At 38.2% G+C, this 27751-nt stretch overlaps 1 protein-coding gene across 3 annotated transcripts in view; it reads left to right on the top strand.

Moving 5' to 3' along the window:
• Window positions 1-27751, top strand: part of LOC126412134 (conserved oligomeric Golgi complex subunit 1) — a 129558-nt gene that overhangs the window by 34524 nt on the left and 67283 nt on the right. For all 3 annotated transcript variants that reach the window (XM_050081580.1, XM_050081581.1, XM_050081582.1), the window contains exons 7-9: window positions 5186-5542; window positions 7736-7830; window positions 25301-25520. In XM_050081580.1, the coding sequence (XP_049937537.1) occupies window positions 5186-5542; window positions 7736-7830; window positions 25301-25520 (672 nt within the window). The remainder of the gene's footprint in view (window positions 1-5185; window positions 5543-7735; window positions 7831-25300; window positions 25521-27751) is intronic.

The following is a 27751-nucleotide window of genomic DNA, read 5'->3' as shown; positions in this document are numbered from 1 at the left end:
ATCTGCAGTTAATTTTCTGTGGTAAGATGCTTAGACATTGCAAAAAAAGAAAAGGCACCTAACTTTCCTTGTGCCTTACTTTTTAACTCTTCTGTACTTTTACTTCTGTTTTAATCCCACATATAGTACCTTCACCTATTGGACCACAGCAAGTGGGGTGGGAGTAATTGAATGAGTGTCATTTTATAGGTTTCGTCATCACTCTGTGACAGCAATTTTTGACATTTTATCCACATTTGTTTCTTTTAGGTGTTGTCCATATCAGTTCAGGCAGGCTAGGAAAAAATCTTACCTTCATAGTCTCAGATGTTATTGAGTTTAGCATATGTTAAAATGAAGGACTAAGTAAGGAACACACTTTCTTTTCTTTTTTTCCAAAAAATAAATAAATAAATAAATAAATAAAATAAAAAATCTGCTCCGAGATACAGCTTTTCATTTAAAATGCTGTATCTCTGGAACAGTTCTAGATATTTTGTTGTTTTTTTTAATTTGAATGATAATTGCTTTATGATTACAAAGAAATCCTACATCTGTCAAAGTTCTTTTACTATAGCGTTCTGTACTTCCTTTATAATTTATCGAAATTTTTTTTTTTTTAAATGCTAATTTATAAAATTTGATTTTTTTCTGTTTATTGGTACCACATAGTTCTACATTCCCTGAAAAGGAGAACTTCCACTTTTAGGTTGAACAGGTTTCATAAACAATTGAAATTTTTGCCATACATAAAACCTGTTTTATTACCATATTATCTCATAACAGGCTCATAAAAATAAAAACCTAGCATTATTTAACATAATTTTAGTTTTGAAAATGAGTAAGACTCATGTTAAATGGTTCCAAAATATATATGAAAGGTCCAAAGGTTTCAATTTATACAACTTCTGTGCGCTCTGTTTTGTACTGAAAGTAGCCAGTCCAGGAACTAAAAATGTGTTCCAGTGCTTCAGTGTCTTCCTTTGGTGTAGAGCGATGCCTTCCTGGTGAACCAATAAGAACTGGAGCACTTACAATCTTCAAAACATTGTGAACAGGAAGTGAGCACTGATGGCATTGTTGCTGTCCTTCAGGTGGAAGCCTATATCCAGCAGCTGATCCATGCGGTAGCATAAAGTTCACTACAGTTTTGTTTAACTCATAACTGGTGTCTATATCTGTGCAACCCACCAGTCACAGTCATACACACACGCCACAAACATCCCCCTTCTCAGGTTGTGAATCTGAATATTATCCTGCTGTTTCTGAAGTGTTGGCCAAACAAACGAAATTTCTTCTTTCTTGCTCTTTAAAGTGCATGCAATATGAGTTTGCCCATCACTTTGAGTCCAAAAATGTGTCTTCTGAATTCCTTTCACAGGAGTAGTTTGTTTGTACCATTCTTTTTTTTCTGCTCGTGGAATTCTTTGATTTCGTCTTTGGACAAAAGAATGAGGGCTGTAGATGTGTAAGATTTCACGACTCTCATAAAATCCTCAGCATTCTGAATCACAGCCGTATTGGGTTGGAAAGATTGTGTTTTGTAGCATGGTGCTTCAGCAGGCTTCCTACACCGTCACAAGGCCCCTTCCCGTGACCAGCGGCACTGTATACCCAGTCAGTTGGCACAAGCAACTTTCTCAATTCAAACAGCTCGTAAAAATTTTTAAAATGCCTAGGAGCACCATCAGAAATAATGATGATATTCTCTGCCCCTGTTTGCAGTTGAAGAATTTTGTGCATTGCTAGCAAAGCATGTGCTGAGTCATGACCTGTGTCACTGCAACACTTGTGGTCTTGTTTTGAAAATATGTCACTCCTGTAAAAATTGAAACCTGGTCATTATTCCAATGATACTCTTGTACTTCTTGTGGGAGAACTACAGACCAGTTCTCATCAAAATCACAGTGAAGCACTAAACATAGTTCTTCAACCTGTACACATCCTTTCACTTCTGCAAAGTGTTGTTGCAATTTCTTCAGATACTCATGTGTTACTGCTTTCACTGACCATTTACCAAGTTCATAAATGAAACTGTCGAAGCCAACAGTTTTCTTAATTAGTTTATTTCCTTCCCATGGCACATATGTAATTTTTGCATAGTTGTTTGCTATGTCTTCCTGGACAGTAAATTCTTAAGAGTTACCACATAAAGTTCAAAATTCACACATTACACACACAGACAGACATCTCTAGGTGGGTGTGGAACTACCCGCTTAGATCGTAGTGCATAAAATTTTGATCTCCAATATGTGAAGTTGCATAGTTGCTCTTATAAATTGTAAAATTTTCTTTAATGCTGCAAGTCATGTACCTCTTCTTGTCTTTTTTGTTATCACTCTGGTGAGAACAGTCCCATTTATCTTCCGGATAAAATGACTGCATTATTTGAACTCGAGCTACTTCTACAGGATGATCATAATAGGGATCTGGTCTTTCAAAGACTCCTTTTACAGGCCTCACATTTCTTGATTTGTTTACCGTGTACATTGATACTGATGGAACATGGTTCAAAATTGTTTTCTTTGAAAATGTCTCTGGAATAATGGTTGAAACTTGCACTTTTTCACTGTGGGATGCACAATATTCAACAGCTGAATTGATATTTGTGAAAAATTCCTGGCAAGAGGTATAAGAGTGCTTTGGTTCATTTTCTTTTGAAGATGGAATTTCTAATTTGAAAAGTGTGGACAGTTTTGCTGTAGTGTATTTATCCATAGCTTTAGTAACTTCTTTGCACTTTCTTGATGCGTAGAGTTTATGATTCGACTTCACCGACCACGGTTTCTTGACAAGACTAACACCTACTTCTGTAGTTGACTGATTCAGGGTATTTACTTCTTCCTCTATTGATGCGAATTCTGCATCATCTGCACCATGAGAGTCTTCGCCTTGTTCAGATACTGTCATTGTTGTTATTCTGTCAGAAAAAAAAGAACACAAAAAGTCATCACTGGAAACATCTTAACTTTGAAACAAAGTCTTTAGATGAGAATACTTATTCCCAACCTGAAGAAAGTCTGTTTTTTGTTTGTCTTATATATCACTCTTTTATGGATAAGCAAATAGTCAGCACACTTCACTCTCCTGTGGCCCCAGCCAGAAGACATTTCAATCATTTTCACAAAACACACTGTGACTGCGTTAACTTGCAAACTCCTCATGAAAACACAGAAATCACTGAATGCTCTCATATTTCTTAGAAGCCTCTACAGTAAACAAATTAGCACAGAACAACTACAATGCAGAAACCTGCAATTAACAAACACAACAAAGAAACTGCCAAGAAACTAAAACAAAGTGTAAGAAATATCTGGACCAATGAAAGTGGAAAGAAATGACTGCAACAAAGAAAGTGATAAGAAATAACTGCAACAAAGACAATAGAAATAAACATTGTAACAAATTAGTAAGAAACAACTTCAGTGAAGACATACACTACCCTTGAAAGTAAAAGAGAGAGAGAGAGAGAGAGAGAGAGAGAGAGAGAGAGAGAGAGAGATTTTTTAAAATAAAACTTAAAAGTGGAAGCTCTCCATTACACAGAATATGGTACTATATGGTACTAATCAACAGAAAAAATATAACTTTTCCTGGCTTGACATTTCTGAAAAAATAATTTTTTTCTGTAATTTATAAAAATAATTCAAAAGGTGACAGTAAAAGAACTTTGACAGGTATGTCCAAACGGAGGATATTATTGCAATTTAATTACCTTTCAAATAAAAAAAACTCTAACAAAATATATAGAACTGTTACAGAGATACAGCATTTTAAAAATTTTTCCAAAATTCGAATCTTCAAATAGGTGTTCGTAGTGTCATCTTTGTTTGTGCAGCACTTGGCATGATTGCTTATCGTCACTCATGATGGAGTCGTGCATGGATAGCTCGGTCAGTAGAGTATTTGCCCATGGGAGACAAAGCTCCCGAGCACGAGTTTCAGTCTGGCACAGTTTTAATCTGTCCGGAAGTTTCATTATTATTCCCATATTCCTTATGTGGCTCAGCATTTAAGTGTCAGACTGTGGATCCAGAGATCACAAGTCGAATCTCCAGTCACTATCAGAATTTTGAACTGTCACTTATAATTTATTTCACCTCAAGCAATTTTTGGTAATGTAAAAAACTCTGAGGTGCACTTTGCTTTGTGAGTCATGTTAAAATGTGGATCCCCTTACACATGAATGGAAAGTCTGTTCAAAGATTGGTGGAAGGTAAGGTCATAACACCTCCAGTAGGACCATGTGTAGTAAAGCACTGTGGTGTTCAAAGTAACATAAAGGTTGATGACAGCTTTACTGTACCTTGTAAGTTATCTCCTGTTAAAGCAAGAATACTTTAGCAATGCGTGTGATAAACAAATGAACAATTTCCTCGCTATGTGAATTGCTGTCACATGAAAGAATAACAGCGAATAATGGTTTAGTGTTAGTAACTGCCACCTAAATGCCATCAGAATTTGCTGTCTCGTAGCTGTAGAGTGAACAATTAGTGGGCCAGTAAAGTCATTAATAACAAGTGAAACTAGTTTTGGGTGCAGTACAGGGCAACAATGCTATTGGGAACTAAATTTAGTTCAGAATTTGGCCTTTTCTGCATGATCTAAGTAGTCCTCAACAGAGAACACTAACTGCAACTGCAGTTATGACTTTTTATGCACAGCAAAAGCTTCATTTGCATAAGTCACATTCATTAATAGTGGAATAGCGTGTCAGAATAAAAGGCAAAAATACTGGAAAAGCTAATTTCACTAATTAGTGTAAAAAAATCAAGGCATGTTTTGGGAAAGTACTAAAGTTGCAAATTTTATATCTGTGTGTATGTTTTTCATATGTTATGCAGGTCAGTTACAACATACCAAATTGTATTAGCTACTGTGTTCCTTCTCTAGATTAAGCAGCCCACTTTACCACCCAAAGTTGTGTGTGTGTGTGTGTGTGTGTGTGTGTGTGTGTGTGTGTGTGTGTGTGTGCGCATAAAGAGAAATTACTGTGAAGTTAGTAATGTATCTGTGGTAGTATGCATGGCATTGTGCCACACATCAGTGCGCTATAGGTGAGTGATTTTGTAGCGTCAGTTTTGTCTGTTTCGAACCTGTAATTTCCGTTACCATAATAGTATTTCTTTTTTATGTTAGATGACGTGTTGCTATTTAGTTGCTTGATGACCTTTGAACTAGGATGTAATTGAATTATTACTTGTAGGCCATCATCACCTCAGCAGGTGGATCCTCTTCTGCCAGGATTAATCAAAGAGTCATTATCTTCATGGGTGGATGCTACACGAGAGTATGTGTGTCAAGAAGTAACGATGCTGCTAAAACTGGTGCGCACTTTGAGAGGTCTAGCTGCTGTCAGGGCAGGGCATGCAGCCATTTCTCAGGACCATGCTGCTATTTGCCGATCACTACTTGTTCCACAGGGTGCAGATCTTTGGGGAACATTCTTTCGACCTTCATTGTCATCCTGTGCACACAGTCTTGTTGACCAACAGTGGTGCAGTGCACTGCAGAAAGTCAAGAGTGCAGTTGGAGCAGCAGTCAAGGACATCACATATATCAGGTAGAGCCTGTTTTAACAATTATAATTTTCATCAAATGTTATATGGTGGAGTCAAGTTTTAATTGCACATCAACCTGCTAGAGATTTGTGGGGAGAAATAAAAGTGAAGGGAAGAAATACTGGAATTTGCCATATCTAACAATTGCCAATCAATTGTGTAAAAATATTTTATGCTTTGAATCTCATTTTTCATCTGCTGTCAATTAAGACTGCTATTATAAAGAATGTATTTTAATGCCACTACAGAATGTTGCACTATCGTGGCACTATGATCTGACTTGACTGTTTTTGCTGTCATGATGGTTTTGAATTCTAATGAAGTTTTGATAGTTCACTTGTAGTGCCATTACTGTAGTGTCAAATAGTGGAAAGATTAGAGAGAACTGCTCAGTATGTACTGCATTGGCTAAAATATAAGCAGTGCTTGAAAATGACACCTCCTTAATTTTGAGGAGGAAAGATCAAAAGGAAGCTGATGGAAAAAAAAATTATGTCACATTACCAATTTACAAAAGCTGTTCACAATGTGGTCACTCTGAATCATATTCTATATGTTTTGATGTTGATAAGTTATGGAGAAATACCAGCCTTCTAATCTCAGTCTTTAGTGATGTCACTGTTTACTTCCCTACTAGCATGTTGTTTTCATCATTAAAAAAAAAAAAAAAAAAAAAAAAAAAAATAAGAACAGCTTTTACTTGGCTGCAGCGAGGACAATAATTGTGTAACTTCTACATTTACAACAGTTAACATTTACAAAGGATATTCGAAATTTGCACCGTTAGGTCGTATGCAACTGTTGCATTGCTCAATCAGCCCTTCATGCCCAAGCCCAGCCACTGCACATGCAATGTGGCACATCATCTGGTGACATTACACATTCAACCTTTCTCATCCATTTTTGGGGTGTTTCCCGACATTTGTGACCCCGTGTGTCTTATATTAAATTACTTGTCTCAGCACCATCAATGTCATTTTGGGAATTTTTAAACATTAATAAGGATCACCCTGTGTGTTGCAATACAGTGTGCATGATGTGAATTAGGCATGAAGCTTAAATTATTATTCAAACGGCACAAAATACTGATTGAAAAATTGTAAATACAGTTTTATCACACAAATGTCTATACATGCAGTAAAATCAGCAAGAATTTTTGTAAAAATTGTAATAACTGTAACTAATGTACATCTTCATCAACATATTACTAGCTACTTGTTGGACATATTCCATATTTTCAGTTATTTAGCTAAAATTATTTATGTGATATCAGTACATCACTATTATTCAGTTTAGCAAAAGTTGTCTCATGAAGAAAGTCTAAGTTTGTGGTACCCATCAGCAGCAGCTATCCTGGAAAGAAACAACTATGACTAATCTTTCAGTTAAGAAAGCAGAGTGTAAATGTTTAACAGTCTTGTTGTATAATGGTGCCCTGCAAAGACCAATACATCATCAAACATTTGCCTGTGTTATTGGCATTTTTGAAAATTTGTTATGAGGCATATGAATTTCTTTCTGAAGCAGTTGAACCATAAATTCAAACTAGTCTTTTTTGTCTCTTTCTGTGATAGGTCATGAATCATGCTCATTTTGCACTTTAAACAGAGTACCTTGTAGCTGTTTGCTTTGTGACTATGATTATAACAAATTTGCAATATTATGAAAAGGTTATATTACTACTCCCCATATAGCAGAGATGCTGAGTCACATATATGCAAAACAAAAATGCTGTCAACCAAGTAAGCTTTCAGCCAAAGAGGCCTTCATCGGAATAGACTACATGCGCGCGCAACCGCCCCCCCCCCCCCCCCCCACACGACCTCATGCAAACACAGGTGTGTGAGTTGCATCATTTTTGTGTGTGTGTGTGTGTGTGTGTGTGTGTGTGTGTGTGTGTGTGTGTGTGTGTGTGTGTGCGCGTGTGTGTGTGTTTTGTCAAGTTCTGATTAAGGCCTTTTCAGCCAAAATCCCACTTGTGCCGAAGTCTTTTTGATGTGCCTATCTGCGCAGGATCTCCATTATATTATGAGTAGTACTGTATCCTTTTCATAATATTGCATTATTCAATCCTGGATTTTCCTTGTTTGATTATAACAGATTTGTTGTGTATAGAATCATTTCCCTTAGCAGTGCAACTATTGCCTGTTTGTAACAGTTTACTGCAAGTGTATTATTCAATTTATTTTTCAAAGGCTGCATGAACCTGAACAAGATTTACGCTGGTTTGTGTGGAAGGAGTGGGAAACTGATCTTCCGCAAGCTGATCAGGAAGCACCAGATGGAAAAGGTCAGTCATTCCTATGCTAATTGAATTAGATACACTTTTCATTTCTTGGTGAGGAGGTGTTCAAGGATACACAACATTTCATAAACACGCACTGTTGAGCCAAAACATTGTGAGAACTGCTCAATCTGAGATTGAATGCTGCCTGACAGTTTTGTGGGCATGTGACACGATAAGGTAAGAATGGCAGTGGAGAAAAGATGAATTGGGAATCATTCTAGAGAGCATACTGGCCACAAATGGAGAAATTCATAGATGTGAAGAACTTTGACAAAAGACAGATTGTTATTACCTGCCACTTCTTTGAGAACGAGCATCTTGGAAACAGTGAAGCTGATCATCTGTTCACATGGTGGTTGAAGAATAGTGAAACCACAAGTGAGTGACAATGTGTTGGATATCCACACATCATCAGAAAAACATGTACATGGGAGGCTCGCTCATGCTGTAAGTGGAACAGGCAGATCTAACAGCAGGGTATAGTGCTGGTGCAGGCACCAGTGTTTCGGAGCATGCCATTTAGCATATGTGATGATGTTCCCTGCTTTGTTTCTTCGTTTGTTGTCCTCGGTGTTGACATACTGGCGGAAAAAATTGGGGAGGAAGTGTAGTACCGTCTACTGTAAATCTGTAAATGGTGTAGCCAACTGGTGCACATTTGCGTTACACAGTTGTTTGCTTTCACTTTCACAAACCACCACCCCCCCCTCGCTCCCCTCGCCCCGCTCCCCCCCGCCCCGCCCCCCTCCCCATATACCCATTTATATGGCCAGTGCACTATTGTTTAACTTTCGATAAGCCTCATTAATAGGTTGCAGGTGAACATCCACATACTGCTACAGTAGTTTACTGTTGAACATCTATGAGTAGCGAAAACCCTAACCATAAAATTCACAGTTCTTGACGAATATAAAGGTACATATGGAACAGTCACTATCATTGTTTTAACACATGGCCTAATTGTGTAACACTTATTTCACAGTTACGTTGATGCGTTGTTGTTGATCTAACGGGCACAGGTTTCTCGTCTGAAACTCGGCCATGGACTGAAAAAATTGGGCCCTTATATATCCTCATAATAATAGGTACAGAAACTTCATATTGTTCGATGTTTGATTTACAGAAATTACAATTAAATCTTATGTTATTTAATTAACTGAATACATTGAAAAATTCGTTCCTTTTAACAGTTTCTTCTACTAAAAGGCTTAAGCTGAATTATTTGCTTAAATGATGAAATAAAGATATATCGTTACGCAAACACTACTTTTGACAAAACTGTTAATTAATTTGGAATTAATGAAGGGCTGGTTTTGCTAACATGTTTTCAAACAGAGTCAAATAAATACTTAAAGATTTCTAGCATTTTGTCTTCCAAATGATTACAATTATGAGGGTAATCCCAAAAGTAAGGTCTCCTATTTTTGTATAAGTACATAGACATGTTTACTTCTACAATGGTTTACATCGGTTTACAGCTTGAACATTTAGCTATTTTTCGACATATCACCATTTCTGTTGATGCATTTTTGTAGACACTGTGGCAGTTTTTGTATGCCTATGTCATACCAGCTTGCTGGCATGCTGTTCAGAAAGTTATGAACCTCTTCTTTCACTTCGTTGTCGGAGCTGAATTGCTGGGACCACAATTAACACTGACAGGTACTGTGAGACTCTGAAAAAACTCAAAAGGGCAATTCAGAACTAGAGAAGAGGAATGTTGAGTAAGGGCGTACACATTCTCCATGACAATGCTCGCCCGCACATTGCTCGGCAAACTGATGCTCTCCTGCAACAGTTTCAGTGGAACATAATCACCCACCCACCCTATAGTCCTGACTTGGCGGCCAGTGACTATTGCCTGTTCCCTAGGTTAAAACAACAGCAATTCAGCTCCATCTACAAGGTGAAAGAAGAGGTTCATAACTTCCTGAACAGCATGGTGGCAAGCTGGTATGACATGAGCATACAAAAACTGCCACAGCGTTTACAAAAATGCATTGACAGAAATGGTGATTATGTCGAAAAGTAGCTAAATGTTCAAGCTGTAAACTGATGTAAACCATTGTAGAAATAAACAGGTCTATGTACTTAAAAAAAATAGGATACCTTACTTTTGGGATTACCCTTGTATTACAGAATTTATATTTGTAAGTCAACAATAGAATTTAAGTTACGAAACAATTACTTATTTCATCCTATAACAAAAGATACTAACTAGGCATGATTGAAATAATTTAGAAAATCAATTACATACATAAAACTAAGCACGGAATTAGATCTGGTGCTATATTCTTTAAAACTGAGGACCAACCTTTCTCTTTTATGGAGATGCAGATTATACTTACGTATGTTAATGGTAATTAATTCAAAAATGAAAAAATGGATTTAAGGAGGCAGATGGCAAAACAAGAAGGGAAGTAAAAATATACCAGCTTGCTTTCTCTCTCTCTCTCTCTCTCTCTCTCTCTCTCTCTCTCTCTCTCTCTCACACACACACACACACACACACACACACACACACACACACTACTGAACATGGGGCTTCATAACATAGGATCCTTATGTGATCTCTGTGTGACCCAACAGTATTGTCAATTACAATTTCAGGGTGCAAGGGGTGATTGAGATTGGCCCTTCGATCAGTAGAAACATTTCACATGGTCAGGTAAGTCGATTATCTTGTTATGGAAGGCCTATGCTTGTTTCCAGACATGTGGTCATGCAGGTAAATGACTACTCGAAATATGCACCACATCATGGATGAAGGTTGATTGAGGCAGTATTGTGCTATGGGGACATTTGCCTGGGCATTCATGGGACTTGTAGTAGTAATCAAAGACACCATGATGGCTGTGAACTTCTTGAAGATTATGGAAGTCATGTACATATCTTCTTGAGTGCCGATCTTCCTGATGGTGATAGCTTCTTCCTACGGGATAACTGTCCGTAACACAAGGACAAAATTGTGCTGTAGTCTATTGAGGAATACGATAGTAAACTCATGTTCATATTCGACCACCAAATCATCCTGATCTGAACCTGATGGAGTGCATCTAGGATGCTATCAAATGACAGTTCTGCATCCACGAACTGCTGGCCTTTAATTTAATGGAACTGCGAAAACTATGAATTGACAATTTGTGCTTTGTACATCCAAAAACCTAGCGAAGATTTTTGGAATCCATGCTACACACACAAACACACACACACACACACACACACACACACACACACACACACACACAAAATCACTGTATATGCATTCCAAAGGTGGACCAACAAACTATTAAACAGGTGGGCATATTGTTTTGGCTCATCAGTCTTTTTACAAAAAGAAAGAGAGAGTGAGTGAGAAAGAGATGCTAATGTTTCTTCCACAGATGCTAAGAGAAACATATTTTCATTTAAGTGGTGAAATGTGTAATAGACATGTAAATGTATATGCCAAAGTTCATTAAATAATTCTTTGAGTATTTTAGCCACTCATCATCAAACACAAAGCATTTGTCTGACAAACTGAAATGACTTTTTCTTGGTGCAGTCTATATGCATGAATGTCCCAGATGTGTTTCACTTTATACATTAAGACATTTTCAGTGGATTTAATGCAGTAATACAGTTTTGTTTGTATATACACCTTATACATTAGAAAACTGCTAAGTCATAATTTTTACATTAACAAATTATTACATACAATTATTTATTTTCTGGCTGAAAAGATACCTTTACTCCTTGAGTAATACTTTCTTTGGGGGGGGGGGGGGGTGAGGAGAGATGGTAAACAGTTGTAAAATAAGGTAAACACTTTATTAAAAATTTACTGCATTCTTCATTCATGTCAGGAGCACTGGGTACACCACTCAGTCTTTGAGGAGTTTCATAAAACAATGTCAGCTTAGTGAGACAACTCTGATTCATTAAGTTAAATAAGTAGTTTATTAATTTTACTCCTCATATGTAAAGCCACATTTGAATGTAGTCACCCATGTGTTAACTGTTGAAAATGGAATAGCATGTTACTTAAAACTTTCACTAACTTTGGGTGAATAACTATTGGTTATAAGTTACAAACTACATAAAACAAAGTGTGGTACTCTTGTTTATAAACCTGCATTAAAAAATCTATTCTGCAAATAAAATTAATGTTTGACTTGCATTATTGGGCAACATGTATCAACATAACAAAAACAAAATTGTGTTAATATCAACTCCCATTTCTTTGCTAGGCAGAAAATTTTTCCCTGTCTCACAGTTCTTATGTACAGATATTAAATGTAATTTTACATGCATGGGCAATGCCAAAGTTGTAGTACATGCACTGATCAGCCAAAACATTATGACCACCGTTCACTGCGACATTGGATGCCACCTGGTGGCGCTGTGGGCATGTGGTGCAGTAACGGAAGTATGTAAGCAGAGCAGACATGGATGGGGGATCACCCTAGCAAAGATATGGGCTGCAAATGGGGAATCCATTGAGATATAGTTACTTTGGGAATGAGGAAATCATTATTATGCAGAGCACGTCAACGAGTATCTCAAAAATGGCAAAGCTGGTCCAATATTCACGTGCTACTGTCGTGAGCATTTATGGAAAGAGGTAGAAGGACAGTGAAACTACCACTAGGTGCTAAATGGTTTTATGTACTCGACTCTTCACAGAACGTGAGATTTGGAGGGTTGTCTGCTCTATAAAGTAGGGTAGATGGTTATCTGTGGCATCTCTGTCAGAAGAGCACAATGCTGGTACACACAGAAATGTTCTGGAGTGCACCGTTCATCATTCGTTCTTGAATGTGGAGCTCCGTAGCTGAGCACCCCTGCGTGTCGCATGGTGAACCAACGACATCATCAATTAAGATTGCAGTGGACATGGGACCATAAAGATTCAACCATCGATCATTGGAAACATGTCGACTCTTCGGGTGAACCACATGCTCGCTACGCTATGTTGCCGGTCGTCTCCACAAATGCTGTTATCAAGGTGAACAGTGGCTCGAAATGTGCAGCATGCTGCGGACAGAGGCTGGTGGGAGTAGTGTTATGCTGTGGGAGACATTCTCCTGGTCTTGCATGGGACCTGTGTGCACTGGCATGGGATCTGTGGTAGTAATCAAAGACACCCTTCATGCTTGATGTCATCCCCAACGGTGATGTCATCTTTATGATTGCCCATGTCTCAGAGCCAGAACCTTGCTACAGTGGTTTGAGCCAGAACCATGCTACAGTGGTTTTAGGAGCATTATAGTGAACTCATGTTGATGACTCAGTGACCAAATTCACCTGATGTAAATCCTGTGGAACCCATCTGGGTCACTACTGGGTGCCATCACCACCACATATGTGGGTACGGGAATTACACGACCTGTGTGTAGACATATAATGCCACATACCTCCACAAACCTACCAAGAAACTGTTGGATCCCTGATATGCAGAGTCAGTGATATATATTGTTCCAAAGAAGGACAAACAAGCTATTAAGCAGGTGGTCATAATGTTTTGACTTATCAGTGTATGTAGTGTTCATTGCACACTGGAAATATTTGTGCAGCATGTCACAATATTTCAGTTCGTAGTATATCAAACTAAAGGACAGTAGTTGTTTGTATTATATTCATCACTATGTTTACAGCTAAGACAGCATTAATTCTTAAATTGCTGGTTGTGCCAATTCCAAGATTTAGGTACATTGATGGAGGAAAATTCAAAAGTAACTGTACATACTCCCTGCATGTAATGTATGGATCAAAATGAGGTAAAATGTTAAATAAGTGTTTGTCTGAAACTGCTTTATTTTTTAGTTATGATGCATAGTGTCATATATTACATCATGGGCTGTACAGGCTTTTGGCATGTTGTGTTCGCCTGCATATCGACTGATGTTACTTTGTCAACAGTGGGAGGCAATAGAGTATCTCAAAGTTGACTATCCTGAGAAGTGGACAGGGTTGTATAGGGCCAGTTGCTTGGCTCGCCAGGTCTCTGTATATCAGTCCCTGAACCTCTACCTTTGGACCCTTCTCAAGGAGCTTGTGTATGATGTTTCTAGCACAACTACAGCAGCAAATTTAAAATAGCTTTTCAAGTGTGCAAAACAGAGCCTGTAACATTCTGAAGTCGAGCCCATCACTGTCTTAGCCTACAAGGCATCATTTTGAACATGTCTTAAGGTAAACGTATAGTATACAGTTGAGTTGAATTTTGAGTGCCTTTTTGTTGTTGCTTTCTGAAAGAATTAATTTTGTGTTGTTTCTGTTGCACATGTGATCCCTACTATGTCGCATAACTCTGAAATAAAGCAATTTCAGACAAAACTTTATTTGACATTTTATTCTTATTTTGATGCATGCATAACACCCATGAAGTGTGTACAGTTACTTTTGAATCATCCTGTAGTTAAGTTGCCTGTTCTACTCATTTTTTCACCCAACCAATATTTTCAGTTAGTTTGTAGCTGTCAATATGGATGTTCTGCTAAGAAGTCCAAATACATTATGTACCTGGTATTGGGGTTATGAACAAGGGTAATCTGACTAATTATTTCTGTACCTTCCTTCACCAGTGTAACTTTTCGAAATATACATGGTGATCCATTGATCGTGACCGGGCCAAATATCTCACAAAATAAGCGTCAAACGGAGAAACTACAAAGAACGAAACTTGTCTAGCTTGAAGGGGGAAACCAGATGGTGCTATGGTTGGCCCGCTAGATGGCGCTGCCATAGGACAAACGGATATCAACTGCGTTGTTTTAAATGGGAACCCCCATTTTTTATTACATATTCGTGTAGTATGTAAAGAAATATGAATGTTTTGGTTGGACCACTTTTTTCGCTTTGTGATAGATGGTGCTGTAATAGTCACAAACATATGGCTCACAATTTTAGACGAACAGTTGGCAACAGGTAAGTTTTTTAAACTAAAATACAGATTGTAGGTATGTTTGAACATTTTATTTTGGTTGCTCCAATGTGATACATGTACTTTTGTGAACTTATCATTTCTGAGAATGCATGCTGTTACAGCGTGATTACCTGTAAATACCACTTTAACGCAATAAATGCTCAAAATGATGCCCATCAACCTCAATGCATTTGGCAATACGTGTAACGACATTCCTCTCAACAGCGAGTAGTTCGCCTTCCGTAATGTTCGCACATGCATTGACAATGCGCTGACGCATGTTGTCAGGCGTTGTCGGTGGATCACGATAGCAAATATTCTTCAACTTTCCCCACTGAAAGAAATCCAGGGACATCAGGTCCAGTGAACGTGTGGGCCATGGTATGGTGCTTTGACGACCAATCCACTTGTCATGAAATATGCTATTCAATACCGCTTCAACCGCACGCGAGCTATGTGCCTGACATCCATCATGTTGGAAGTACATTGCCATTCTGTCATGCAGTGAAACATCTTGTAGTAACATCTCTAGAACATTACGTAGGAAATCAGCATACATTGCACCATTTAGATTGCCTTCGATAAAATGGGGGCCAATTATCCTTCTTCCCATAATGCCGCTCCATACATTAACCTGCCAAGGTCGCTGATGTTCCACTGGTCGCAGCCATCGTGGATTTTCCGTTGCCCAATAGCGCATATTATGCCGGTTTATGTTACTGCTGTTGGTGAATGACGCTTCGTTGCTAAATAGAACACATGCAAAAAATCTCTCATTGTCCCATAATTTCTCTTGTGCCCAGTGGCAGAACTGTACATGACATTCAGAGTCATCGCCATGCAATTCCTGGTGCATAGAAATATGGTACAGGTGCAATCATTGTTGATGTGGCATTCTCAACACCGATGTTTTTGAGATTCCCGATTCTCGCGCAATTTGTCTGCTACTGATGTGCAGATTAGCCGCGACAGCAGCTAAAACACCTACTTCGGCATCATCATTTGTTGCAGGTCATGGTTCACGTTTCACATGTGGCTGAACACTTCCTGTTTCCTTAAATAACGTAACTATCCAGCGAATAGTCCGGACACTTGGATGATGTCATCCAGGATACCAAGCAGTATACATAGCACATGCCCATTGGGCATTTTGATCACAATAGCCATACATCAACACGATATCTACCTTTTCTGCAATTGGTAAACGGTCCATTTTAACATGGGTAATGTATCATGAAGCAAATACCGTCCACACTGGCAGAATGTTACATGGTACCACATACTTATACGTTTGTGACTATTACAGCACCATCTATCTAAAGTGAAAAAAGGGCTCCAACTAAAACATTCATATTTCGTTACGTACTACATGAATATGTAATAAAAAATGGGGGTTCCTATTTTAAAAAACGCAATTCATATCCGTTTGACCTATGGCAGCATCATCTAGTGGGCCAACCATAGCACCATCTGGTTTCCCCCTTCAAGCTAGACAAGTTTCGTTTTTTGTAGTTTTTTCGTTTGATGGTTATTTCGTGAGATATTTGGCCTGGTCACTATCAATGGACCACCCTGTATGTATATATGTAGATTTTCCTATAATACTTGTGGCCAATTTTTGTAATATAAGAACCCTTTTTGTATTAATTTGCTTGTTGCCACTCACAATTCTGTTTCACAGGGCAGAAAAAGATACAGCTGCCAAACTTTACATCTCTTAATTTGTACGTAATGAGTGCGAAATTCTTGACATAGGCTGAATGTTATTTTATTACATATATGACCAGCTTACCTTTTCCATGACAGCTTGTCATACCTTACATACCACACAGGTTGTTCCATTGAATTCCCACTTCACATCATTTTGTTTATGTGGTACACTTGCTTTATAGTGAATGACATGTGTTTTTCCTACCGTAACAGTTAAATTCTCTTACCACTCACCAAATAGTGGAAGCATTGAGACCTCAACAGGCACATAAAAGGAATGAAAACTTCACTAGCTTCAAATGAATCCTTAAATGAGCTACAATAAGCATGTGAGCTGCCCCCCCCCCCCCCCTCCCCCCCGCCACACACACACACACACACACAAGTTGAGTAAAGGATTTGTCTGAAAGCTAGCAAGTTTTCATTCCTTTTTATCTGCTGGTTGACGACTCATCACCTCCACTATCGGTGAATGTTCTCCTTTACTATTAAATTATTTGTTTTCTCAAAATAATTTTATTTTAAACAGGTTTGTACCTTTCGAGTTAGATTCACTGTTTTATCTATCTGGAAGCTGGCAGATATAGTATCGACATACTAAGTAGTGTGAGAGTTACTGCTTAGAGCAGTGGTTCTCAACCTTTCCTTGTCTCAGCACTCCGTTGATGTCATGGAATGGTGGCATGTGCTGAGCCCCCCTCCTGGGCTGCCAACCTCTTCCTGCACCCCCCCCCCCCCCCTCTTCCTCATGTCCGCCATCACCTCAAGTCATCTTAATTGAAACACAGTGAATAGTCACAGGAAATGTACTTTTATCTGTACATTTGTGTATCTTTAAAGTGTTTTTTGAATTGAAGTAGAAATGAAATACAATTGTAAATAATGGAATTTTCACACTGCAGTGGAGTGTGCATGATATGAAATGTCCTGGCAGATTTAAACTGTGTGCCAGACTGAGTCTCAAACTCAGGACCTTTGCCTTTCACAGGCAAGGTACGAGATGAGGTACTGACAGAAGTAAAATTGTGAGGATGGGTTGTAAGTCATGATTGGGTTGCTCTGTCGATAGAGTACTTGCCTGCAACAGGAAAAGGGCCAAAGCTCGAGTCACACTCCGGCACACAATTTTAATCTCCCAGGAAGTTTTAACTGCACTTAGCTGCAATCAGTATACTTTTAAAGCATTACTGTATTCCAGGAATTAGTTCACCTCGTATACAAACCTTTGTGGTAATGGGTACACGTTACTTCGTAGAAGACACGATGAGGTGTCTCTGTCTCCATTGGTGATGCCTCCAGCAGTGGCTACTGCTACCCATCCCGGTCACAAAGAGACCATGCAGTCTACATGTTGCCCCCAGACAGTGTTTCACTCTGTGTATTTTCTCACTGTGTAATAGTCACACATTCCTATATACTAAGCACAGAGAGACATTCAGTTTCTCATTTGAGGTTTTAGGTTTAGGAATAACAGATATTAAGTGGACGTCCATGATATTGACCAATCGTGGATGCAGTTGCATAAGTTGTACATGCATATATATTTGTTGAAGAAATATTCCTTTCTTCAAAGAAATATTCCTTTCTTCGAAGAAATCTTTCAGTTTATAGTACGTAGCAGAACTTTACATGTCATTAGTAAAATTTTTAGCAAAAATTAGTTCTTTCATCACCTCAACATTTTGAGTAATGTAAGAGGATGTGCTGAAAAGTAATTCCTTCGAATTTTTTATTCTGTTCTCTGTATTGGTTGAGGTATTACATGTCACGCATGTTACTTGGTTGACTTTCCTGCTTTACTGATGCAAGTTGCAACCATCTGCCTGTAGAGGGCTCAAAATTGTAGCTTGTAAAATGATGGTGTGTAATGTAACTATGACTGTGCCTGAGAAACAGTTTGCTGTAATCAAGTTTCACGAATCTGAAGAGTTCATCCACACATGGAGCATCCTCTCCCACAGCATGGAAAAGCCAAACCACTCACAAGCGCTGATGCAAATGCAGAAGTTTGATGCCTTGGGTTCATCATAATGTTAAGGCGGTTAAATTTAACTTGACTGGACTTGTCAAATACCTGCTTTCCTTCTCCTGATCACTGCAATGGAAAGACTTGTCTGCTACCAGTGCCTCCAACCAAAGATCACCTAGTCCCAACATTTAACCCTGCCCCCCCAGTTCATACCCTCATCCAATAATGATCCTCTTTCCGCCCCTCCCCCCAGCCATGTCCCCCACCATCCCACCTAACCACATCTTGGTCACTTCCAGGAATTCCTTACCTCCAGCTTGGCCTCACCATCCTTCTCACATTCCCCAGAATACCCAAACGCAGTATCAAACCAGATCCTGAACTAATCCTTCTACCTGCAAACAAAGGTTCCACCAGTGTCATTTTTAATCACAGTGATTACCTGGGGGAAGGCCTCCATGAATTGTCTGACTTCTTCATGTATAAACTCTGCCAGAATGATCCCGTCCCAGGACTCTAACGCAACCTCTAAATCCGTGCTTAAAGCCTCAGGCCCTTCCTAGAACCTCTCCCTTGAATACACTTCTGTCCTCATCCACCAGCCGGAGTGGCCGAGCGGTTCTAGGCGCTACAGTCTGGAGCCGCGCGACCGCTACGGTCGCAGGTTCGAATCCTGCCTCGAGCATGGATGTGTGTGATGTTCTTAGGATGGTTAGGTTTAAGTGGTTCTAGGGGACTGATGACATCAGAAGTTAGTCCCATAGTGCTCAGAGCCATTTGAACCAATTTTTGTCCTCATCCTCATGACACGCCACACACCCACATGCTTCCCAAAACCTACAAACCAAACAATCCTGGATGCCCCATTGTAGCTGGTTATTGTGCTCCCAATGAAAGAATTTTGGACTTCATTGACCAACACTTCCAACCTATTACGCAAACTCTAGCCTCCCACATCAAAACCACTAACCACAGCCTTCATCGACCCTCCATGATCCCCAACTCTTTACCCCCTGCTCCTTACTGGTCACTGTTGACGAAACTTCCCTGTATGCTAATGTCCCTCATGCCCATGGTCTTGATGGTGTTGAACAATACGTCTCCCAACGTCCTTCAGACTCCAGAACCTACCTCATTCCTCAAACATCTTACCAACTATGTCCTAAGCAACAAATACTTCTCCTATGAAGGGAAGTTATACAAACAAAACCATGGCACATCTATGGCCACCTACATGGCATCCACATACGCCAGCATATTTACGAAATGCCTAGAGGAAACCTTCCTAGCCTTCCAAACCCCAAGTCCATTGTCTAATTCAGGTTCACTGATGATATCCTTATGATCTGGAATCAGTGCCAGAACACCCTGCCCTCATTCCTTTAAAACCTTCTCTCCCATCCACCTGGTTCTCCTCAACCCAATGTGCCACCTTACTGGATGTTGACCTCTTCTTCTCTTATGGCACAATCCACACGTTTGTCCACATTAAACCCACCTACCACCAACAGTACCTGCATTTTAATTGCTGCCAGTTCTTCTGCACCAAAAAATCTCTCCCGTGGAACCTAACCATCTGGGGATAATGCATTTGTAGTGATGGGACCTCCTCTGCCCATTATGCTAAAGGTCTCACAAAGGCCTTCACACACGGGCGCTATCCCCTAAAACTAGTCCACAAACACATTTCCCATGTCATATCCTCACCCATCCCCAACCATCCCACCATTCCCAAGAACCAATTACAAAGGAGTACCTCCTTTATGAACCAGTACCATCCCGTACTGGGACAACTGAACCATGTCCTTTATCAGGACTTTGATTATCTATAATAGGGACATCTTACCCAAGATCCTTCCCTCCCGTCCTAAAGTGATGTTCCATCACCCAACCTCTACAACATCCAAGTCCATCCCTATGTCACTCCCAATCTCAATCCCTTGCCCCAGGGATCATATATCTGGGTCAATCCGTACCAAGTGGTCCAAGTAAAAAATAATTGGTTGCTTGACCATCCCAGAAAAATTTTATATTTGCTGGGTGAATTCCCCAGTGTTTAGTAGTCACAAAAATATTGTTTTTTTTAAAAAAAATATTGTTTATTATTTTGAAATGGTGGCAATATTTGTTCCAGACAATATGCGTTTTATCATATTTGCATCTACATTTTTTACAATTATTCAGTAGTGAATTGTCCTAAGCCTTTCAGATAAAATGCATTTAGTTCAACACACTCTGGGCTACAAATTAACATCATTATCAGCTGAATGTATTCTTTAATGTATTTTCACTAGTTCAAAGTTATCAGCCACAAATTAAAAAAAAAAAAAATGTTTGAACTGTAGTTTTCCAAAGAAAGGTTAATTTCTCAGCTTTAATATTTTTTCTGCTATTACACTGTGTAGTATAGTTACTTTTTATTTTACACTTAAAAAATACACTACTTTTAAAAATAGATTTTAAAAAAAAAATTCCATTTTGTGGCCTGCAATATCTTTGTTGGGGGACCAGATAAAAATCTGAAAATTTCACAGGTGATAGACCTTTATAATATCAAACTACAGTATAAATTTCAACTTTGAGATTCAATTCGAAGTTATCAAAAAAAATTACAAGCACGAGTCAAAAATACGTTTTCTAACATCTGTGATGGGCTTATGGAATAAAATATATCAGTTACAGTATATAATTTAATCATATCTATGATTACTTACTGTTTTTATTGAGAATAAGCCTACTAATTACATTATATTGTTGTCTTGTTATTTGTTTTTAGTACACCGCTCATTGAACATTTGAGAAGTTTGTTCACTCAGTTTGGGTGTTAGATTATAAGTTCGCCCAGTCACAGTTGTAAATTCCATGAGAGACAGCTTCCTTAGTACATTTTTAAGTAGCATCAAAACTTGTCCCTTCTCAATTTTTTACAAGATGTCCTTGGTCCTGGAGGGTGATAAAATACAACATGTACATCTTGGTTTTGGCAGTTAATATTATCAACTTCGCCAATCCACCACTGTTCATCATAAACACAAGCCACTATGTCTTTGTTTTGAAGAACCAGTTGAACAAGTTTTCCACACAGATGAAGTTCACTATCAGGCGAAGTTGAGGTGATCTTACACTTCAGTAAGTTGTGTTAATGGGGTACAAAACAATGAAAAAATCGAGTGCCTTTAATCTTCTGACAAGTGTTGTACCTTCCCTTCAAGACACTCTCATAGACTTCTTGTATTTCCTCACATTGTACAAAAACATAGATAATTCCTTTGATATGTTTTTTACATAATTCAAACATTTCTTGAGGTGTTGTGATATGATCGTCATTGGCCCACTGCAGACTTGCTTTTGTGAAAGCTCGCTTTGTTGTACCCCCGACACCATCACAAGCATTATTCCCAGGGCATGAAGTGAAAAAGTGCCATTCTACATTAAAAACCCAAACTCTTCTTTACAAAAGGAGATGTTAATAATTTTTGTTTGTTTTTATATTGACTTGCTGCCCCATCCAAAAAGTAAATCAGTTTTTTTATGGAAGGGTGGTGCTGTTTAATGTAGTTTGTTAATTTAATTGAAAAATGTGCACTGCTGTAGTGTTGTGTTCAAGGTAGTCACTTATGACACAAAAGCTGTGGCTCATTAGTTTATCTTCATCTTTATAATAGAATACAAATGTATGAACTGGGCCTGTTTGTTTACCCAGTGGTGCCCTTGTACTTCATCTTGAACAACAAAGGAATAATTTTCCAAAAAGTCAGCAAGAACTAAGCATTCATCAGCTGCCAAGGTTTGCTTTTTGCCTTTCAAAAATTTACTTTGAGCTTTTGCAATAAAATGAAGCATTTTCGGATTTTCGAAGTTAGCTACCGACACTTCAAAAAAACTCTTCTCATGATTTTATGACTGTCACCATTTCAGTTCTGTCTCGTGTCACCCATTGTTTGTATTTTATATTGTCAGGCATCAAATCGTCTTCTTTGGATTCTTCAAACATGTCAAGTAAGGCTTGTTTGCTTAGACGATCTTCACATTTTCCCTTGATCATTTAATTGTAACTGTCAATATTGCATACCATAACTTCCAAAAGGTCTTTATAGTCAGCTCTAAGATAGGCCCCATCTGTCACCAACTTTACGTTCTGATGATACAAACAAACACAAACATTATGGCTGCCAGATGCCCTTGCAACAGTACACCATCTTGGTCTCACCTCGCAAAACTTTGATCTTCCAATTTTAATATCAGGATTTTCTTCTTTATATTCAGTGCATAGTTCATTTAAATTTCACTATATTAACCTTTTTTGTCTTTGACTCTTAGAACCATTTTCTTTCACAGAAACACAGTCTTTTTTGCCAGACATCAAACGGCTGTTCTTGTCATCGTCATAATACTTAATAACTTTATTGATTGTGTTTCCATCTACCAAATTAAATGCACTTTTCTTTTGTAATGCTGGTAAAATTCCCTGTTCTTTTACTAATTGCCTTGTTAGCTTAACAAGCATGAAATTCATCACTAACTTTTGCTCGACTCCCAGAATTCGGCAGTAAACTGACAATCTTAATTTTGTCCTCTTTGTTTGAAGTATTGCATTTAGTTTTTAGTTTTTCATCACATCATCATATTCAGTTGGTGGTGAAGTTTTAGAACTTCCATTTGTTTTAGTACATATTGTATTTTGAAATGAAACTTCCAAATTCTTTTTGACTGTAGCTGCCACTTTCTCAGTTTTTGTATTCAAGGCACTTGGTCCTTTGTCTTGACTTAGTTTTCTAATTTTACTAGTAGGTGTTATACCCAGGATTTCACAAGCTGTATCTACTTTTTTAATGGTTGCTGATAAGTAACAAAATTCTTTATCTGAGGTTTCACAATCCTTTCCCTTGTGAATTACAAATATCTTAGAACAACATGTTGGACACAATGTTTTTCCTGGTATGAGCTTGACAAAAGGGCTTTTATTTTTAGAATAATGATCAAATGTTATATCTCACAGACCTTTTGTTATAAGTTTCTTATGTTTCTCAAAAGAGTCCATGCAAGACTGACCAAAAAGGTGATGAAATTTTTTTAAGTATTTCATTTCATGGTACTTGCATGTTGATTTGACCTCTGGGCTGACTTGTAAGTAAAACAACACTTTTCTTCTTCACTGTAATCTTAGATTAAAGTAATGTCTTTAGGATACACTCCATACACACTTTTATGACATAGTTCATTTATAATAACACCAAGAGAACACTGAAACACCATTTTTCAATTGCACACTTCAAGAACTTCTAGCTAAATAAGAGTGAGTAGGCAATTGTTGGTGTAAGGGGGAAACAACACTCAAACTTGTATAGGCTTGCAGATGCAATTGTTAGCCTGCTGAAGAAATTACCACAGCATTGTTTTGACAAATAACCATTAGCTAGTGTAATGTGGTGTGTTACATTATGCAATTGGTATAAGTTATTTGATTAGCCTACCAAATATCACAGATGTTAAAAAACGTATTTTTGACTCGTGTTTGTAATCTTTTTTTGATAACTTCCAATTGAATCTCAAAGTTGTAATTTATACTGAAGTTTGATTTCGTAAAGGTCTATTAACTGTGAAATTTTCAGATTTTTATCTGGTCCCCCAACAAAGATATTGCAGGCCACAAAATGGAAAAATTAAAAAAAAAATCATTTTTTAAAATAGTGTATTTTTTTGTGTAAGCTGCTCACCATTGATACTCTATAAAAAGTAACCATACTATACAGTGTAATATCAGAAAAAATATTAAAGCTGAGAAATTAATCTTTCTTTGAAAAACTACATTTCAAAAATTGAGTTTTTTTAAATTTGTGGCTGATAACTTTGAACTATTAAAAATATATTAAAGAATATATTCAGCTAAGTGATAATGATGATAATTTGTAGCCCAGTGTGTGGTGAACTAAATGTATTTTATCTGAAAGGCTTAGGACAATCCACTACTGATTACTTGTAAAAAATGTACATGCTTGCAAACACGAAAAAACGCATGTGGCCTGGAACAAATATGGCCACCATTTCAAAATAATAAACAATAATTTAAAAAAAAAATATTTTTGTGGCTACAAAACATTGGGGGATTCACCCAGCAAATATAAAATTTTTCTGAGATGGTCAAGCAAACAGTGCTGGACCACTTTGTATGGATTAACCCAGGTCCAAGACCTACCCAATTTATACACCTAGCACTGCATATTTGAGTTCTGTCGCAGGCTTATCCTACAACTTCAGAGGCCAGGCAGATGCCTGATGAGCAACAGAACCAATCATCCATTAATTCAGTTAGTGAGCACATTGTTTGAAACTATCTTTAAGCTGAAAATCAAAAACTAATCTTGATGTATCCCAGGAAACATTTTATTTTCTGATTACTACTTTTAGCTACACCATCTTCAGACCAGAATATTATTGAGGTGGTGGTGCAGGCAGCATTAAAATAGAATACTGTGTGCTTGGCACTCTTCAGCTGTGTAAACAAAATGATCTGGTCTGAAGATGGTATAGCTGAAACTACCAACCAGAAAATAAAGAAACCATTTAACTGTGTCAGTATTGGTGTTTCATGATCAGTTGCTGTGATGCCAAAGGTGTTCCATAAAAAATTATATGTTATTGAAAGTAAGGGACATTTTAGAAATTTCAGCTGAAAGACCTGTTAGTGCATGGCTTGAATACCTTCAGCAGACAGATTTTTCTTTATTTGTCTTATATTGTTCAGGTGGCATTTTTTATGTAATGCTTGACTTATCCTTAGTAGAAATATATTGCTGTTTACAAATTAAAACAAAACTTGTATTATCATATCCGTTACACCTTACTAAGGTATTTAAATGTTTTAACTTTTTTCCAACTTTTTATAGGATTGTTAATGAAGGCAAAAGGTTACTCTCCTCGTATTGAGAAACTGTGCTCAGAGTTTGATTCTCAACTGGAGGGACTATTGAAGGATCTGAACCATTACATAGAGGATCGTGACAGTACGAGCATTTCAAAGAGTTTTGCTGAATCTTCTGAAGAGCATTCTGATAGAAAAAAACTGCAAGAGCATCTTCAGAAATGTAGTCTGGACAACATGAAGCAGTAAGTTCCTGTTATCACTCTAAACTTTTTGCAAGAATTTAAGTTCCTTTTGACATAAAGAATTTTTGTTTACTCTGTCTTCTTGACGGAAGAACACATTAATGGATCAAGAAAAACCATATACACACACATTAGTTACAGTGTTCTTCTGGAAGAAAACAAATGTTTTCAACTCACAGTGGCGACTGCTGTGCATTGAAAAGTTACTAAGATTGTTGTGAAATGTGAGCAGCCGTACTTATCTCAGTTTAAATCATTTCTCTGCGTGCTTGTACAGGTGATGTGTTTTCATTTATGAGGATGAGGTAGAAAGTTGTTGTTATGGTTTTGAATTGTTGAAATATTGTGTTTGTTATGTTGGCACAGAGTGCAGAATAGTGTTTGTCAAATGTCATCTTGCTCTGTGTAGTAGTTTCATTTATACTGTTTTTTCAAGTAGTTCAATGCAGTTTGTTCGAATGGATAAAGTAGAATACCATGCTGATACTATATTTTTTGTTCTGGATTCTTATAAACAAGTTAAATTCATCCAAAGTGGATGAAGCTTTATTAGATGTGTGTTGTTCCATTTACTACAATTAATAATGAATGCTTGAATATAAATGTACATATGTCGAATAAGACCTACATTAAGGACACACTTAAACTGCATGCTCTTCAAAACTTAAGGATGTGGTATATAAAATAACATAACATATTAACAAACTTGGTGGAAATGAGTGAAAGAGCAGGAGCATGTTGCCAGAGGTCTCCCAGTCATGCACAGAAAACTGGGCATCATGTAGTGTGAGATCAACATGACTATACAGCCAAATGGGGGTGGCTTCACAATATGAGGTAGTGAAGGAATGAGAACAGACAGCAAGCAGTTACATTACACTGTGGTGATGTACTTCATTACAACATGGCTCGGAGGCAACATTTGGACAATTACTCTGGGAAGAATCGTCAGTAAACTGGAAGGAGGAGGTAGTGTGACAATTGTAGCCTGGAAGTTTGGTATTGCTCACAGCATTGTTTCAGGTATATGGGGAGCATTCCAAACCACAGGCACTGCTGGCCAAGGTAGAGGATGTGATCGACCATGATCAACAACACAACAGGTGACTGATACATTGTGCAACAGGCAAGAAAGTATTCACGACAAACATCAGGTGCAATTGCAACCACATTTAACAGGCCTGCAAAGCATGCATTCTCAGCCCCATTGTCGCATGTCAACTGTATGAGGGTGGTCTCTTTGCCTGATAACCAGTCTTTGTTTTCCGTTGAGATCCACACAACAGTGACACTGTTTGCAATGGTGCCAAGAGTGTAGAGACTGGACCAAGAAGGAGTGGGGTCGTATGCTCTTCTCAAATGAGAGCAGATTCAGTTTAAGCTGCAATTTTGGACATACCCTCATATGCCGAGAGGTGGGAACCCACAATGCAACTGGGAACATTATTGAACATGATCGTTTGTGTGCTCCAGGTGTTATGGTGTGGAGAGGTGTAATGTTGCACAAGTGTACTGACCTCCAAATCTTTGAACAAGCTACACTCACAGGTCTGCATTATTGTGACACTGTATTCCTTGCTCATGTGCATCTTTTTTGGGTATGCATTCGGTCCTGATTTCATTTTTATATACAACAATGTATGACTGCATTGAACAGCACACAGGTGGAGGAGCTCGTGCGATGAGAAGACATTCAGCAAGTGGACAGGGCTGCCGTTACCCCACTTTGGATCCCAAGGAGCATTTATGGGGTGTATTGTGGTGACATATTGCAGCACATCCACATAACATCATCCAACTGCTCTGGTGGAGGAATGGAATGCGCTACAACAACAACAACAACAACAACAACTACTACTACTACTACTACTACTACTACTACTGCCGCTGCTGCTGCTTTTACTGACTTTGTAGTGTGGTGAGCACCACAGTTGAGAGTGAGGACCGTGCTGTCTGAGCCCATGAGTAACTGTTTTTCTTCTCCTTCCACACAAATATCTGCTCCAGTCACATGAGCCACCCTACATTTCTACTTCAGTGATGCTGCCCATCTTTGGCACAGTGGTCAGCATGAGAGCACATTGCAGAGCCTGCATTGTGATCCACGGTGATTAGGTACCCTAGTAAGATCCATGTCCTGCCATTTGTTATGCGCAGGGGATCATTACAGATTACTGTGGTTTTAGTGTAATTATTATTTTTGAATAAAGTGTGGTTTCTTTTTATCTCTC

Source organism: Schistocerca serialis, chromosome 7 (assembly GCF_023864345.2).
Source record: "Schistocerca serialis cubense isolate TAMUIC-IGC-003099 chromosome 7, iqSchSeri2.2, whole genome shotgun sequence".
NCBI classification, from domain to species: Eukaryota; Metazoa; Arthropoda; class Insecta; order Orthoptera; family Acrididae; genus Schistocerca; species Schistocerca serialis.
This window is presented reverse-complemented; position numbering and strand designations above follow the sequence as displayed.